Below are 14607 nucleotides of genomic sequence, written 5' to 3'. Positions count from 1 at the left end.
AGGAAAGCATGAAGATAAGAAACTAGATGTTGACCCAGAAAGGTTCAATAGGTAGAGACTGGTCCCTATCTAGACATGCAGAACAGCCCAGAAGAGTAGTTTCAAATGAGAGCTCCTGATTCCTGAATGCAGACCCGGGCCCCAAAACCAGTGCCTCCCCACTGCACAACTTCAGCAAGCAACCCCCAACCTTTCCAAGTCTGTTTCCGCACCCACAGAATGGACATGAATAATACTTTGTATGGTGCCCGTGATAATACAGTAAGAAAGTGCACATAAATAAAGGGTTAACACAGAGCCTGGCACACGGACACATAAAAATGTAAAGCGTGAGGGGCTCCTGGGTGACTCAGCCCTTTAAGGACCGGACTCTTGATTTCCACGCGGGTCATGATCTCAGGGTTGTGAGGCTGAGCCCCGCGCTGAGCATGGTGCCTACTTAAGATTCTCTCTGTCCCTCCGCCCCTCCCCCACCCCTGCTGCTGCCCACTCTCTCTAAAACAACAAAATTAAATAAACAAACAAATTCTTTTTAAGAAAGTAAAGTATGCATTAATAGTATCGATTCATATATCACAGCACCATAATAGCATCAGCCATACTGAATAACCCCATCAATTCGCACCTACTGCACCCAGGGTCCCAGGCGCTCTTCGGCTCTAGTCTCACCGGCTGGGATGCACCTGCAGGTCACGCGGACTCACCCGACACACGCAGTGAATGAGCTGGTGACATCCGCCCGCAGAGATTAGAATCCAGCCCCTCTTAGCATTGCATCTCCCTTTTTTCCAACAGTACTTCGGGAGACTCACAACGCGAGCGCCCGCAGGAGCCGGAGAGATGAGCCAAGGGGGAGAAGAGGGCAGGTGTGAGACCCCGGGGAGGCCGGGGGGCGGTGGGGAACCAGGCAGGGCACGACGCACGCCTCACTGCAGCCAGCCGAGGCCGGGGCGCCAGAGCCTCAAGACCCCCGAGAAAACTAAGTGAAATCCCCCACCGATAGAGCTTGGCCGCGCTCTTCCACCGGGGAAGGACAAATGCGCCACCACGCATGCGCGGGCGCACCCACACGCGCACACGCACACGCGCACACGCACACCCACGCGCGCACACGCACACGCATGCGCGCACGCGGCCTCGATTTCACTGCGGCCGACAGTTTGCAAACTCTAGGCTAGTGCTCCTCCTCTGGGGCAGCACCAAGGCTCCACAAGTGCAGTTTAAACAAAGGTGTGGGGCAGTCCTTGGGTTGACCCGCCTCCTCTCCCTCCCTCTCCATCTCCTGCCCCCGCAGTCGACTAGCGGCGTCTGTCCGGGCAGAAGGCACGCTCAGCGGCACCAGTGCAGAGTCCACACCTTTGCCGTTCTTGGTGTAGAGCGAGCATCTGATGCTGCTTCGCAGGAAGGAGTCTCTGCAGAGCAAGAACCGGGCGTAGACCACCGCAGCCCGACCACTGCAGTGACTAGCACAGGGCGGGCCCAAGCCAAGTTCTGACTCCGTTACCACCGAAACTAACTCCAGAGGCTTCCCACAGGAACTGGGCTTCCTGCAGGCCACGAAACCCGCCTGGGGTCTGCCGGAGCCGCAGCACCACACCTCCGAACAGGTGTGATCTGGCACGTCGCCTCCCTCAGAGGCAAAGGGACTACACTGGGCTTACGATGAATCCCACTTCTCTCCTGCAACCAGGCCTCACTGACATGGCACCACCTCAGCATCTGAGCACCGGGGAAACACCACCGGCTGACACTCGGTGAGGACTCTGTTCCAAGACCTTCCCTAACCTGACTGGTCCTCACAGCACTCCCGAGACGTCCGGCCCATCATAATCCCCATCACCAGCGAGGGAACAGAAGCCCAGAGAGGTTAGACGACTTGCCCCGGGGCACACAGCCAGCAGGGGCAGGGCCACTGCCATCCACGAAGCTTTGTGAGCACAATAAGCTAAAGACAGGTTTGCCCCCCCAACACAGAGAAGTAGCCCACTTTTTCCAATCCTAAAACTGCGTCTTCATCATACAGAGACTGCTTATTTGCTTTACCAAAGGATTCTTTACTGATTCTTCACTTGATGAAAACCTGAGAGGTCAGACACATTGTCTCGGAAAGCTCTTCCCTGTAGTTGGAAAGCGGAATTCATTTACCAAGTTTCCACTTAGGGCAGCAAGTCCAGGCCAGCAGTGATAGATTCGGAGCGTCACCGGAGAGCTTACCTGCCAGCCTACTTGTTTTCAGTCCTGGCTTCACAACAGAATGACTTGGGGAGCTTTTAGAGAACGTAGATGCCCAGGGCCCACGCCCAAATACCCTGCTTTACTTTGCTGTCTTGCATGGGTCTCTATTTCCGCGTTTGTCAGTTTCCTCACTACACGGGATACTCAGCAGATGAGCAACACCACGTTATTAACTGACAATTCATCGATGACCAAAAGTCGATTCCCATTCTGTCCAACCCAGCAAAGCCACTTACCTCAGAGTGAAGTGGTCTGCCACAGAGCTGCTGGTCAGAGAGACCAAAAAGGTGGCCGTGTCCCCTTCCCGGACGAGGTTCAGGGGTACTGAGATGACGACGTTCTCGTCCAGGCTCACCAGGGACCACTTCAGATCGTCTTGAGTTGGGTAGACCACCACACTCCCGATCCTCTCCCGGGCTGGAGGCACCTGCTGGGGGCTGTCCTGGCCAGAGTGGATGTTGTTCTCCCACTTGCCATCCTCCTCCAGTGGACACTGGCCAGCCTGGTCAGCCGGGTACAGTGTGAAGAAGAGCTCCATCGCAGTGCCCCCCAGCAGAGCCGGGATTTCCTCCTCGGGCTCCAGGTCCAGCCCAGAGCTGAACCACTCAGGCAGCAGCTCCAGCTCGGCCACACACAGCCCCGGGTCCCCTTGCAGCCGACAGCTGGCCGCCACTTCCCTGGCCTCGGGGAAGGCGAACATCTTGACGCACGGTAGATCTTCCTCGGGGTCGCTGTCGTCCCAGTCCATCCCAGTGATGTAAAACAAGGTCTGCACTTTGGGTCTGTTGGAGTAGATGGAGCTGTCGAGGATGTGGGATTTCAGCTTCCAGTTGAAGGGAAACTTCTTCATGTTTCCAAAGGCTGGGGAAGTCAACAAGAGCTCCCGCGGGATTGTCTTCTCCGCTGAAAATGGGCCATAGCTGGCATTGATGGCCGGGGGGGTCCTGGCCCGGTAGACAAAGAATGACTCCACCCGCGCCTGCAGACTGGAGTTCCTCGTGACGTCCTGGTTGGCTTCCTTAAGGAAGAAGGCCTGCTCCGCATCGGCGATGTGGAAGCTTGTGGGTAGATAGGCAGGGAGCGAGGAAAACCTCTGCAGGCTATCCACGATCCCCCGGCTCTCCATCTCTGTGTGAGAAAGGAAGGCAAAGGAAGAATAAAGGCTGGGCCCTGAGAAGCCAGGAAACCAACACAGTGAAGTCTGCACCCACCGGCCCAGCAATCCGCCCCCGGCCACGCTGGGCCGCCCCTGGACTCAGCACAGGGTTCTTCAGGAATCTTCCAAACCAGCCAGTGTTGAGCGGGAAGGAGCTCATGTACCACTGACCCAACAATCTGTGGCTGCACAGTCCCACCCCCCACCTCACCCAAGAGAAAACATCGCCTCCTCCAGCTCTCTAAAGACAAGTTCAGAGGATCACGGCCCTCTTTGTTAGGTCGCCCCACAGAGAGGAGGCTGTGCACCTGCAAAGCCCACCCGAGCCAGCAGCGTGCCATTGTATAGGACTTGCTACGCCTCCATCGTTTGATAGTTACGCTTCTTCCCATCCCTCCCAGATGCGGCGTCTACGTGGACATTCAGACCTCTCGGTGATTCTGATTGAAAGGAGGGTGAAGCTATGGCTCAGCGTTCCGACTTCTAGAACGCTCGCCTTCTGAAATCCTAGTGGGAATGCATACAGGTTGATTTATCTACAAGGATGTTCACTCAGCATCATTTTGCATTGCACACAAACTTAGGAGTGCATGTGCTGGGGCCAGAATCCCGGCTCTGCTGCTTCCTAACAGAGCCATTTGAGCAAGTTACTTTCACGTCTCTGCGCTTCAAATGCCCTCGTATTGCATAGGATGTAAATATAAGTCCTACCTTATTGGGTTATTGTAAAGATTAATGAGTTAGTAAATATGAAGTGCTCAGAACAGTGCTGACACACATAAATATCAATCAGTCATGCTATTGTTACTATTATTACTGTTAATTAGTTTAAACCATTCTAAAGGTTTATCAGTAGGAGACTAGATAAACTACACATTTTTACAGTGCGGTAACAGGCAGCCGTAAGAAAAATGAGGTAGAGCTACATGGACATACTTGAAAAAATGTCCACAATATGTCACTCACTAAGTATAAAAAATTATAAATGTATCCTATATGATCCTACTTAGATTTTTTAAGGTTCCATATTTATGTGTGGTATATATATATAAATGTACATATAATTATGTTTGTGTGTCTATAGAACCAAAGAACAAGGTTTTCACTTTTTGACATCTAGGTTTCTACTTTCTTTAAATTTGTTACAACTATGTATTATTTTGTTAATTAAAATATATACATAGACATGTATATGTGTGTTTGTATACATATGTAGCTATGTGTGATTGTTTCTTTCAAGTGGGAAAACAGACCCAACAAGCTTTTTCAAACTAAAGAGAGTCCACCAGGAACCAGGGTTGGCAAATCAGGCCAAGAACAGACAGGGCTTCTTCCCTGCCCAGAAATAATAAATCTCCAACCCTAGAGCCAATGCAAGAAGAAATGCAACCAGGCAGCAGTCTTTGAAATGTAGCATTGCTAGAGGATAAAAGGCAAATAAATACCACTCCATAGACTCTAACTCCTGGTAACTTTTTTTCTGCAGCCATTACAAATTCTGCAAAATATACCTTTCCATTGATTTAATTTTGGGGCCCCTTTTCAAGGCTGTCCTTGGTGAGCTTTCCTTGCCAAGAGGATGACAAAATTGTAATTAGGAGATTGGGGAAAAGATACAACCATGTAGGGGCTGATGCATCCTTTTTGCAAGAAGGTGTTCAGAAAGCAAGTTCTCCACAAAATACTGCATGATCTCACTAGCATATGGAACTTAAAATAGTCAGATTCATAGAAGCAGAGAGTAGGATGGTGATTGCCAGGGGCTGGGTTTGGGGAGGGGAAGTGGGGAGGTGTTGGTCCAAGGGTACAAAGTTTTAATCTTGCAAGATGAATAATCTCTGGAGATCTAATGCAGAGCATGTGACATAGTTAACAATCCTGTACTGTATGCTGTAATTTGCTAAGAGGATAGATTTTTTTTTTTAAAGATTTTTTCTTATTTATTTATTTGACAGAGAGAGAAAGAGACAGCAAGAGAGGGAACACAAGCAGGGCGTGTGGGAGAGGGAGAAGCAGGCTTCCCGGCTGAGCAGGGAGCCCAATGCGGGGCTCGATCCCAGGACCCTGGGATCATGACCTGAGCCAAAGGCAGACACTTAATGACTAAGCCACCCAGGCGCCCCTAAAAGGATAGATTTTAAATTAAATCTAAACACACACACACACACACACACACACACACACACACACACGGTAGCTATGTAGAGTTAATGAATATGTTAATTAGCTTGGTTGTGATTATGTATACATGAGTACTTCTATCAAAACCTCAAACCGTACACCTTAAATATATATACTTTTTATATGTCATGATATCTCAAGGAGGGAGGGAGGGAGAGAGGGAGGGAGGATGGATCTTTTCAAGTGTCATCAATATGGCCAGTCCTTGTCAGATTAATTACTGGAGAAGCAGGGTTATTACCCATCCACTCCTCTGATTATCTATCTATCTCTACTACTCATCCGTCTTCTATCCAGCACTGTGGCACGTAGGGCTATCACAGGGACAAGACAGATGTGATTTCTGCCCCAAGGAGCTGGCACATCTAACATACCTGAAGCAATTAGGGAACCGAGCATTAACACCCTTAAAAAAGGCCCATCCCAGCAATTCCCCACCTGCAAGTAGGTTCGTCACAAGCATGATTTATCACGGCAACATGCCGGAAGCAACCTATAAACCCATCACGAGGGAAATGACTAAGTAAATGATGAAAGCCACACTGTGTGTGTATGACATTGAGTGGTTATCAGCACCATGACTTCAACAAATATGAAGCGTCATGAGAAAACACTTATGACATGTTAAGTGAAAAAGCAGACATCAAAACTCTATTTAAATTATCCCAAATCTGTTTAAAATATATATATATATGCACATAATATATGTTATATAGAACACATAAGAAATACACCCATAAACATGCACACCATATATCGACTTTCATCATACAGACACGCGTTTCCTCCAGAATGTATCCTATGGATTGCCTAGGATTTGGGTGGAACACGGGGGGGGGGGGGGAGAAATTACTTTGAAGAATTAGCCTCATCTACTGCCGCCACCAAGGGGCAATCTGTATTTTGACAATGTCAAGCGATGCAGAAGTGCCCTTCCATAGGAAATTTAAATTAGCTTTTTGTTGGTTTATTTCCCCTCTCCAAACCAGGAATTTAAATTCTAGGTGAATCTGACCATGAAATAAATGGCAACAAGGGAACATCTGCATTGAGCAGCAATGACAGCACCCTTCAGCGGAGCAAAGTGGACGCCCAGCCGACCAGACTTGGGAAGTAAGAGGTGGGTCCAAATTTCACCTTCTCATAAAATGTAGGGGAAGCCCAAGGCAAGGTTTAAATTCTGACTTATTTATAAATGTGGAAAAGAGGAAATTAAAATATATGCCGAGTTTAATATGCTCTGTTTTCATTGTGGATTGGTTTATTTTTTTATCATTTCTGTCAATATTTTATACCTCTCAAAAATTGATTTGCAAGAAAATTTAAAGCTGTGCCTCCTCTCTTGTTTATTGTGGTCAACGCCTGCATTTTATCTGAAATAACAGTGTGAGGTTTACAATCCTGCCCCACCATAACTCAAGCAAAATGCAGTACAAATTTTGTCTGAGAGCTTATATGGAAAGCCATAAACATCAGCTGCCAGGACCTCATTTCATCCTCAAACCAGGTTGCAACAAAATATATCTGAATTTAGGAGTATTTTATAAAGCCATGGGACTCTGTGCTGAGAAATATATCCACGGCCTGAGAAGCTATCACCCGTCCCTCTGATCCCCAAACGTCATACAGTGGCACCATTGTTTTTCCCATTGGCAGGTAGACCAGTCTGCTGATATCCTAGAGGGCTCCTCACCACCCGTCCGGAGGAGGTGGGTCCTGAAAGCATGAAATGAGGGAGTCTTCGGAGGCCCAGATGAACAGGGCTCATCACTGTGCTCCTTATGAGCCAGAAAGAGAATCAAGCTCAGGTTCACCGAGAGCACAACGTGTGCTGGACGAATGCTCTGCAGCTTTGGCAGGTTCAGAACCTCCCAGAATGAAGCAATCCACAGGGCACAGGTCCCGGTGGGGTTCACTAACATCGCCAGCCCAACCTGGTAGCTAGTTATCAATCTTGTGGCTACCGGTCACCCACCGAACAGCAACAGCTTGTGACATTTCTGCAGCTGAATGTCTTTTTCTAATTCACGCAAGACAAGTCAGGCCCGGACAGCCAAGTGTAGGAGGCTCTCCTTCCAGTGGGCCAGGCAGCCAAGTCTTTAAAAAACACCAGCAAGACACATTCCTCACTGATCTGTCAAAGTGTGGCCCTGACTAACAGCTGATAATTCTCAACTCTTTCCTACACAGGGTAGGAAACACATCAATCATCCCTGGGCCTGCCCACCAGTTTGATTTAGATGGTCTCAGGTGGGGCCCGATTGTTTGTGTTCCCTAGATGACTCCCCTGGACAGCACTGTCACCACGGAGTAGGCAATAGGTGCCTTGTGTCTACTCAAAAACTAAGTCATTCATTGCCTTGGCGGCAAGTCTTGGGTCATATGCCAACAAGTTCATTAAGCATTAGATAGGACTATAAATTACAGTGATAGGAAAAGATAAAATACAGAGAAATCAGGGCCAACGCAATCGTCGTGGACATCACCATTTACATAATCCTTATGATGCAGCATCATACAGGGACTGAGTCCTCATCTTTCCAATCTTTTGGTTAGGAGGATTTGATTATTTTCCCCACTCATAGATGGAGAAACGGAAGCATGGGGGTTTATGTGACCTGCCTGAGATCACACAGCTTGTAAGCAGCAGAGGCGGGATTCCGTGCAAGCAGGCCAGCTCTGGGCAGAGCTCACAGTCCCAGCCACCACGTTCTGCTGCCACAGGAAAGCTCAGCAAGCAACATCTACCCTGTAAGAGCTTGAGCCATGACTCAGAAGAACTGCCAATGTGCCTCTGAACTGCCCAGCTCTCAAAGCACAGGATGAGGTCACTAGTTGGACGCTGTCCATAACATGAAAGCAAGAAGCAAAGCTTTTCCTGGCTCTGAGAGAGATTCCTCTGTGGGGTGCTCCTGAAGGGCCCCTGAGGTGTAACACAGCACCTTACAAAAAAATTCCTACCCTTCACATCCCCCTCCTTGAACAGGCTTCCTTCCCAAACCAGCCAAGGGCTTAGAAAGAGGTAGGGGGCAGGACATTGGAGATTATCATATCCTCGGGCAAAATCTGGGGGTACAAATATTCTACAGAGACAATCAAAGGCCAATGCACAATATTTAAAACATAAGGGAGAGTATCAATCTTTTGATTCATGACATTCACCACTGCCTTTATGCCGAGAAAGCCCTCCCCATGTCCCAAGATCAAATACATGGTCACGGATACTTTCACCTAGTTTTCTGTGAGTGGGTGTATGTAGGCGCTGTGTGTGTGTCCACATTTTTACATTTAATTCTTTTTTATTGAGGAATCTTTGACAATTAAAAATTGTATATATTTAAGATGTACACTTTGATGATTTGATATACATATATACATTGTGAAATAATCACCACAATCAAGCTAATTCATCTCAGAGGGTGATGGGTATGTGAATTACCTTGATTTTTTTTCTTTTTTCTTTTTTTGGTAGTGAGATTATAGATGTCCCCTTTTTGTGGATTTCAGGTACTACATTTAAATCTTGAATCCACCTGAAGTCTCTAGGTGGATAATGTGAAAGGAGAATCTGGTGGGAGTAGCACACACTACATACACTGAATCAGGCAGGGGACTGATTTTATTTGACTTCGCAGTTTAGGGGGGGAGGGGAGTTATCGGAAAACTTGGTGATGAAGTCTTTAAAGAAGTAATAAGTTAAAATGAGGCCACAAGGGCGGGGCCTAATCCAGCATGAGTGGTGTCTTCATAAGGAGTTGCGTGCCCGTGTGCATACACATGAGGACACAGGAGCTGTCTACAAAGCGAGCAGAGAAGCCCCAGAAGAAATCAACCTGCTGATGCCATGATCTTGGGCGTCTGGCCTCCAGAGTTGTAAGGAAATAAATTCCTGTTGTTTAAGCCACTCGGTTTGTGGTACTTTGTTATGGCAGCCCTAGCAAGCTCACACCAGGGTTACTATTTAAATCAAATTTCTACTAGCTAGGCTTGCCTATTTTTTGCCTTCCACGCTAACTGTAGCATCATTTTGTCAACTCCCATGCCAGAACTCAAGCAGACTCTCACCTAGAGGCGAGGCTCTGCATATGGGGGTTATGAATGCCTTTCAAATTTCTGATATATTTTTCTATGTGTTTTCAACTCTCGTAGAACGAACATGTCGTGCTCATTCAAGCTAAGGGAAATATTGATATTTTTCCTTTAGAAAGAAAGATATGGAATTTGATTTTAAGTGGTAGACTGAACACATTTCCCCACATCTCCACAGAAACCCCACAGAAGTAAAAACGTAAAAGTGCAAAGAAGGAATAAACCTATTATCTAGAGGAATGAAGGAAGGCCATCTGAAGATAAAATATTTCAACAAGTCTCTGGAAGACAACAAGTGGATGAGAGTGTATTGATGGGCAAGATGGCAGAGGAATCCTTGGGCTAGAACATTCTGTAAGTGCCACAGAGGGGCTCCGGGCTACTATGCCCACAGGGGCCCAGACTCAACGTTGGCACACACAGCAAGGACGGGCGGAGAGGGGCTGAAAACCAGGGGAGTAACTAAATTCTGTAGATGGGACACCCACTCCAGGCAGACTCCACCCACTGTCCCCTCCCTGAGTAAAGGCAGAATACTTATCTCCAGTCAAAACTCAACCCTTCTCTGAGGAGATGGCATTAACGCTCAAGAAAAATGTCAGACATCCAAGTGTGGTGGGTGCTGACGCTCTCATCTTGAAAGGGGACGTAGGTGGGACAGCCACCGTGCAACCATGGGGACCAAAGTTACACACAGAGAAAGTTAATGTGGGAAGTCAGAAGGAGCTAGCCACAACATGAGATAAAATAAAATAAAATAAGCTGCTACTTGCTTAAGCCCCTGTGGCCAGAGATTTCTGTCACCTGCAGCCAAATACAATGTTAACTGCTAAGAAAACAGAATAGGAAGGTGTGTACATGAGCTTGGTCCTCCTCTCTTATACAGAGAGCATTACTGTCTAAACATGTTAACGCAAGGGGTGAAGGTAGAGTAGTAGGTAGAGTTATTCAAACAATCAGCAGCAGAACTGAAGGCAGAAATGGCTGGCCATGGCTGGCTTTGGGGAAGGAGATCAAAGACACAGAGGGATGGAAGTTACGCCGTATCATTTTATTTTCCCCATATGCACTCAGGGCTATGATGATGAGCAGGCTTTGTCTGTTCGAACCCGAAACTAGCCAAGCAGGGGAGGGCAGCATTGAACAGTGTTGGAAATGGGAGCAGGGGAGCGAGGGGAGAGCAGCTTTAGTCTAGACAATGAGGCATCGCGTCTGTGGGAGAGATGGCTACCTGTCAAGAAAAAAAAGCCGTCCTGTCCATAGCATTGCATATGGCCGCCCAGCCAGGAATTTGCCCAGACTCTCCTACATCCAGGGGCCTTGGCACTAGGGCTGGCCAATGAAATATAAGTGTTGCATATTACTCTGAAGCCAAAATTGTTATCTTTTACCTTCCAGCAGGGAGAAAAGGAAGAGTCTGAGGCCCCAGGTCGTGGCAGAGCCATGAGCTGGAAGGAGCCTGGGCCCTGGAAGGAGCCCGCGTCTCCACCTGGAGGAGAGCCTGCCAAGCGTGAACACCCACACTGGATGTGAGCGAGGAACCACCTAGCGCGCTAAGCCACGGTGACGTGCATGCGTGACAGCAGCTGGTGACACCGCACCGAGACCACACCGTCCGGGCTAACAGTTCGGACAGCTGTGATCCCGCCCCACCAAAAACTTAAAACAGATCGCACACCTCTTCCTTCGTGTAAACTGGGCTTTTGTTAGCGCGAGGCAAAAGACATTCAGAGATACGGAGTGAGGAGCCCTCAAGCCAACAAGAGAGATTTCCGTGAGCACCAGATGCAGAAAGAGCATTATTAAACCAATTATATAAGATCTTAGTGACAGTAATTTTGACCTCCTATAGGCACCATCAGCTGTTAAACAGTAGGAAATGTTGATGACCTTGTTCGAATTTCCATTTATATTTATTCTAAATTGGACACCTCGGAGACTGTTTAAATAAAAAAGGGAAATTCACTAAGGGATGCTGACAGCTCAGCCCCTGTCTGCCGGGGGGCCTCTGCGGCTCACTGGAGGCAAAGGGACAACTGGGCTAGACCCCCAGGCCTGCCACCAGCTCAACTGATGTACCCAGACAAGTCACTTCACCGCTCTGAGATTCAATTTCCCTCTGTGTCACCTCCTGCCACCCTCCCTGCCACCATGAGGGAAACCCAGCATGCAACTTATTCCTATAAACCCATTTACAGGAATGTCATACGTGGAGCCCATTTGCTTTGGACTTCTCACTTGTTCAGACCTGACTTCCAGTCATTGTTGATATCAAACGTAATTCTTGGAGGTGCCTGGATGGCTCAGTAGGTTAAGCATTGGACTCCCGATTTTGGCTCAGGTCATGATCTCAGGGTCGTGGGATCGAGCCCCTTGTTGGGCTCCACACTGAGTGTGGAGTCTGCTTGAGATTCTCTCTCCTCTCCCTCTGCCCCTCCCCCTGCTCTCGCTTGCACACACTCTTCCCCTCTCAAAAAAAAAAAAAAGAAAGAAAAAAAGTGTGATTCTTTCAGGTCACACAGAACCCATACTAAGTCTAAACAAAATTGGAATTTAATGGCAGTCAGAGCTGGGGAGTCTAGGAGCGGGCTAGCGTCAGGCCTGGCTGGATTCAGCATCTAAACAATGTCATCGATAAGGGTTTTCACAAATGTCTTCAACTGCAGAGTGGGTAAACGAATGGTATAGCCACTGAATGGAATAGAACTCAGCAATAAAGGAGAGCAAAGGATGGATGCACATGGATAAATTTCAAATACATTCTCCTGAATGAAAGAAAGCAACCGCAAAAAGCTACCTACTGTATGATTCCACTTACATGACGTTCTAGAAAAATCTCAACTAGAGGGATGGAGAACAGGTCACAGACTGCTAGGAATTATGGGCTGGAGAGGGTCTGACTACAAAAAAAAAAATTTAAGGTTGGGGTGATGGAACTGTCCTGGATCCTGGCTGGGGAGGTGCTTACACAAAACTTCGCATGAGTCAAAAACTCATAGAACTATATGCCAAAAAGAGCAAATTTTACTGAAAGTATATTTTAAAAGTTGTTTTTTAAGATGCATTTTTATCCGTCACTCTGCTCTCTTCCATGGAGCTGGTTTCATTCTCAATACGCACGTCACAGAACCATTAGCATCACCGAGCCTCACATTTTCCTTCCTTCACGTCCAACAAGACCACATCGCAAGGAAGAAGCCGTCAGGGCATCTCCTTGTGTCTGACGGGTCACAGCCCATCCCTGAACCAATCACTGCGGCCAGAGGAATGGCCTGTTCTGATTGGCTCAGCCAAAGTCCCGTGTCTCTTCCCAGGAGCCTGGAGGTAGATGAGCTCCAGCTGAAGTATGACATGGTGGTGGAGGGGGGTCCCCCAAAGCATCATCAGGGTACCATTTGACAAGACGACAAGATGTTCTTTGTAGGAAGCAACACAAAAATCCACTCAATTACCCAAATGGAACAATTTCCACCAGATCAAGGCTAATTTCTTTACTGCTAGTACCACTCTCAACAACGAGGGTGTTGGAAAAAAAGAAATCAGGAATACACTGCAGTCACAAACCAGACATCTTAGCAATTACGTGGAACAAATGAGTTTAACCTTTGGAGTCCTACATACTCTGCTTGAAACACAAGTTGGATCATTTGAACCCAGGACCCGCACGCAAAAAACCAACATCCACTGCAGGGCTGATATGTTTACTTTAGAATATTGAGTCTCCAAAGTGATCTCAGCAGGCAGTAAGACAACTAGACACCTTGCCCCAAGCTCAGAAGGGCCCATGGTTGTGGGTTTAATGTTCTGCTGTCACACTCCACACCTCGGAAATTCTTAAGAGCTTGTCTTTGAACTTGTGCTTTGTGCGTGAAGAATAATGGGACAAGGAAGCAGACACACCAGCTTGCTCACACTATGCTCGTCTGCTGGGCCTTGCTGCTCTGTTTGCACCCTGCATTCTGGATGCCCCAGGAGCCCAGATTTCCAGTGGACCCATGACACGGGGAGGTCAGTGAGACCCAAAGCAAGCACTGATGAGCGTGCTGCAACTGAGATGCATAAGCAGGGACGACAGCAAAGTGCTACAGAGCGCGTGCCAATCAAGCACAGTAGACACAGCTGAGGTGGTTCTGCACCGCATTTCCATGGTTGTGGGAAGAACAAAATGCATATGCACTTCTGAGCTACGAAATACGACTGGTGTCATTTTGTGGATTCTGCATATGGGTTAATTGCTCTTCTATTTGCATTTACAACTGGTATTGTGCAATCAAAAAATGAATGGGACACCACATTAACAGAATGAAAGATAAAAATCCTGTGACCACCTCAATAGATGCAGAAAAAGCATTGGACAAGTGCAGTGAAACACCACTAACCCAGGCTAGCCCGGGTCAGTCCAATATCATTTATGGAATACCTTTCCTTCTCTTTCTTCATTTTTTCAATACAGTCTACTCTTTTCAAACATGCAGAGTAACTAAAGGAAAGGAAACACACACCTTGTCTTTGTGGCTGATCCCTAGAAAATCTGCTTTAATGAATCTTTAAGATTGTTTTTTAAGGGGGAGGGGCACCTGGGTGACTCAGTCAGTTGAGAGTCCGACTCTGGATTTCAGCTCAGGTGATGATCTCAGGGTCATGAGCTTGACCCCACAAAGGGGGGTGACTGTGGAGCCTGATTAGGATTCTCTCTCTCCCTCTGTCCCTCCCCCCAGCTCATGCACACACTCACTCTCTCTCTCTCAAAAAAAAATTTATTTTTTTAAAGATTTTATTTATTTATTTGACAGAGAGAGACACAGTGAGAGAGGGAACACAAGCAGGGGGAGTGGGAGAGGGAGAAGCAGGCTTTCTGCTGAGCAGGGAGCCCGATGCAGGGCTCATGGGTCATGATCATGACCTGAGCCGAAGGCAGATGCTTAATGACTGAGCCACCCAGGTGC

General features: G+C 47.7%; 1 protein-coding gene across 1 annotated transcript in view; it reads right to left on the bottom strand.

Annotated features, from left to right (window-relative positions):
• Positions 1 to 14607, bottom strand: part of TMEM132B (transmembrane protein 132B) — a 348373-nt gene that overhangs the window by 197419 nt on the left and 136347 nt on the right. Inside the window, exon 2 of the mRNA XM_078061119.1 lies at positions 2472 to 3363. Coding sequence (XP_077917245.1) covers positions 2472 to 3363 — 892 coding nt within the window. The remainder of the gene's footprint in view (positions 1 to 2471; positions 3364 to 14607) is intronic.

Source organism: Halichoerus grypus, chromosome 13 (genome assembly GCF_964656455.1).
Source record: "Halichoerus grypus chromosome 13, mHalGry1.hap1.1, whole genome shotgun sequence".
NCBI classification, from domain to species: Eukaryota; Metazoa; Chordata; class Mammalia; order Carnivora; family Phocidae; genus Halichoerus; species Halichoerus grypus.
Note: the sequence above shows the minus strand (reverse complement) of the source record. Positions and strands in the feature narration are given on the sequence as shown.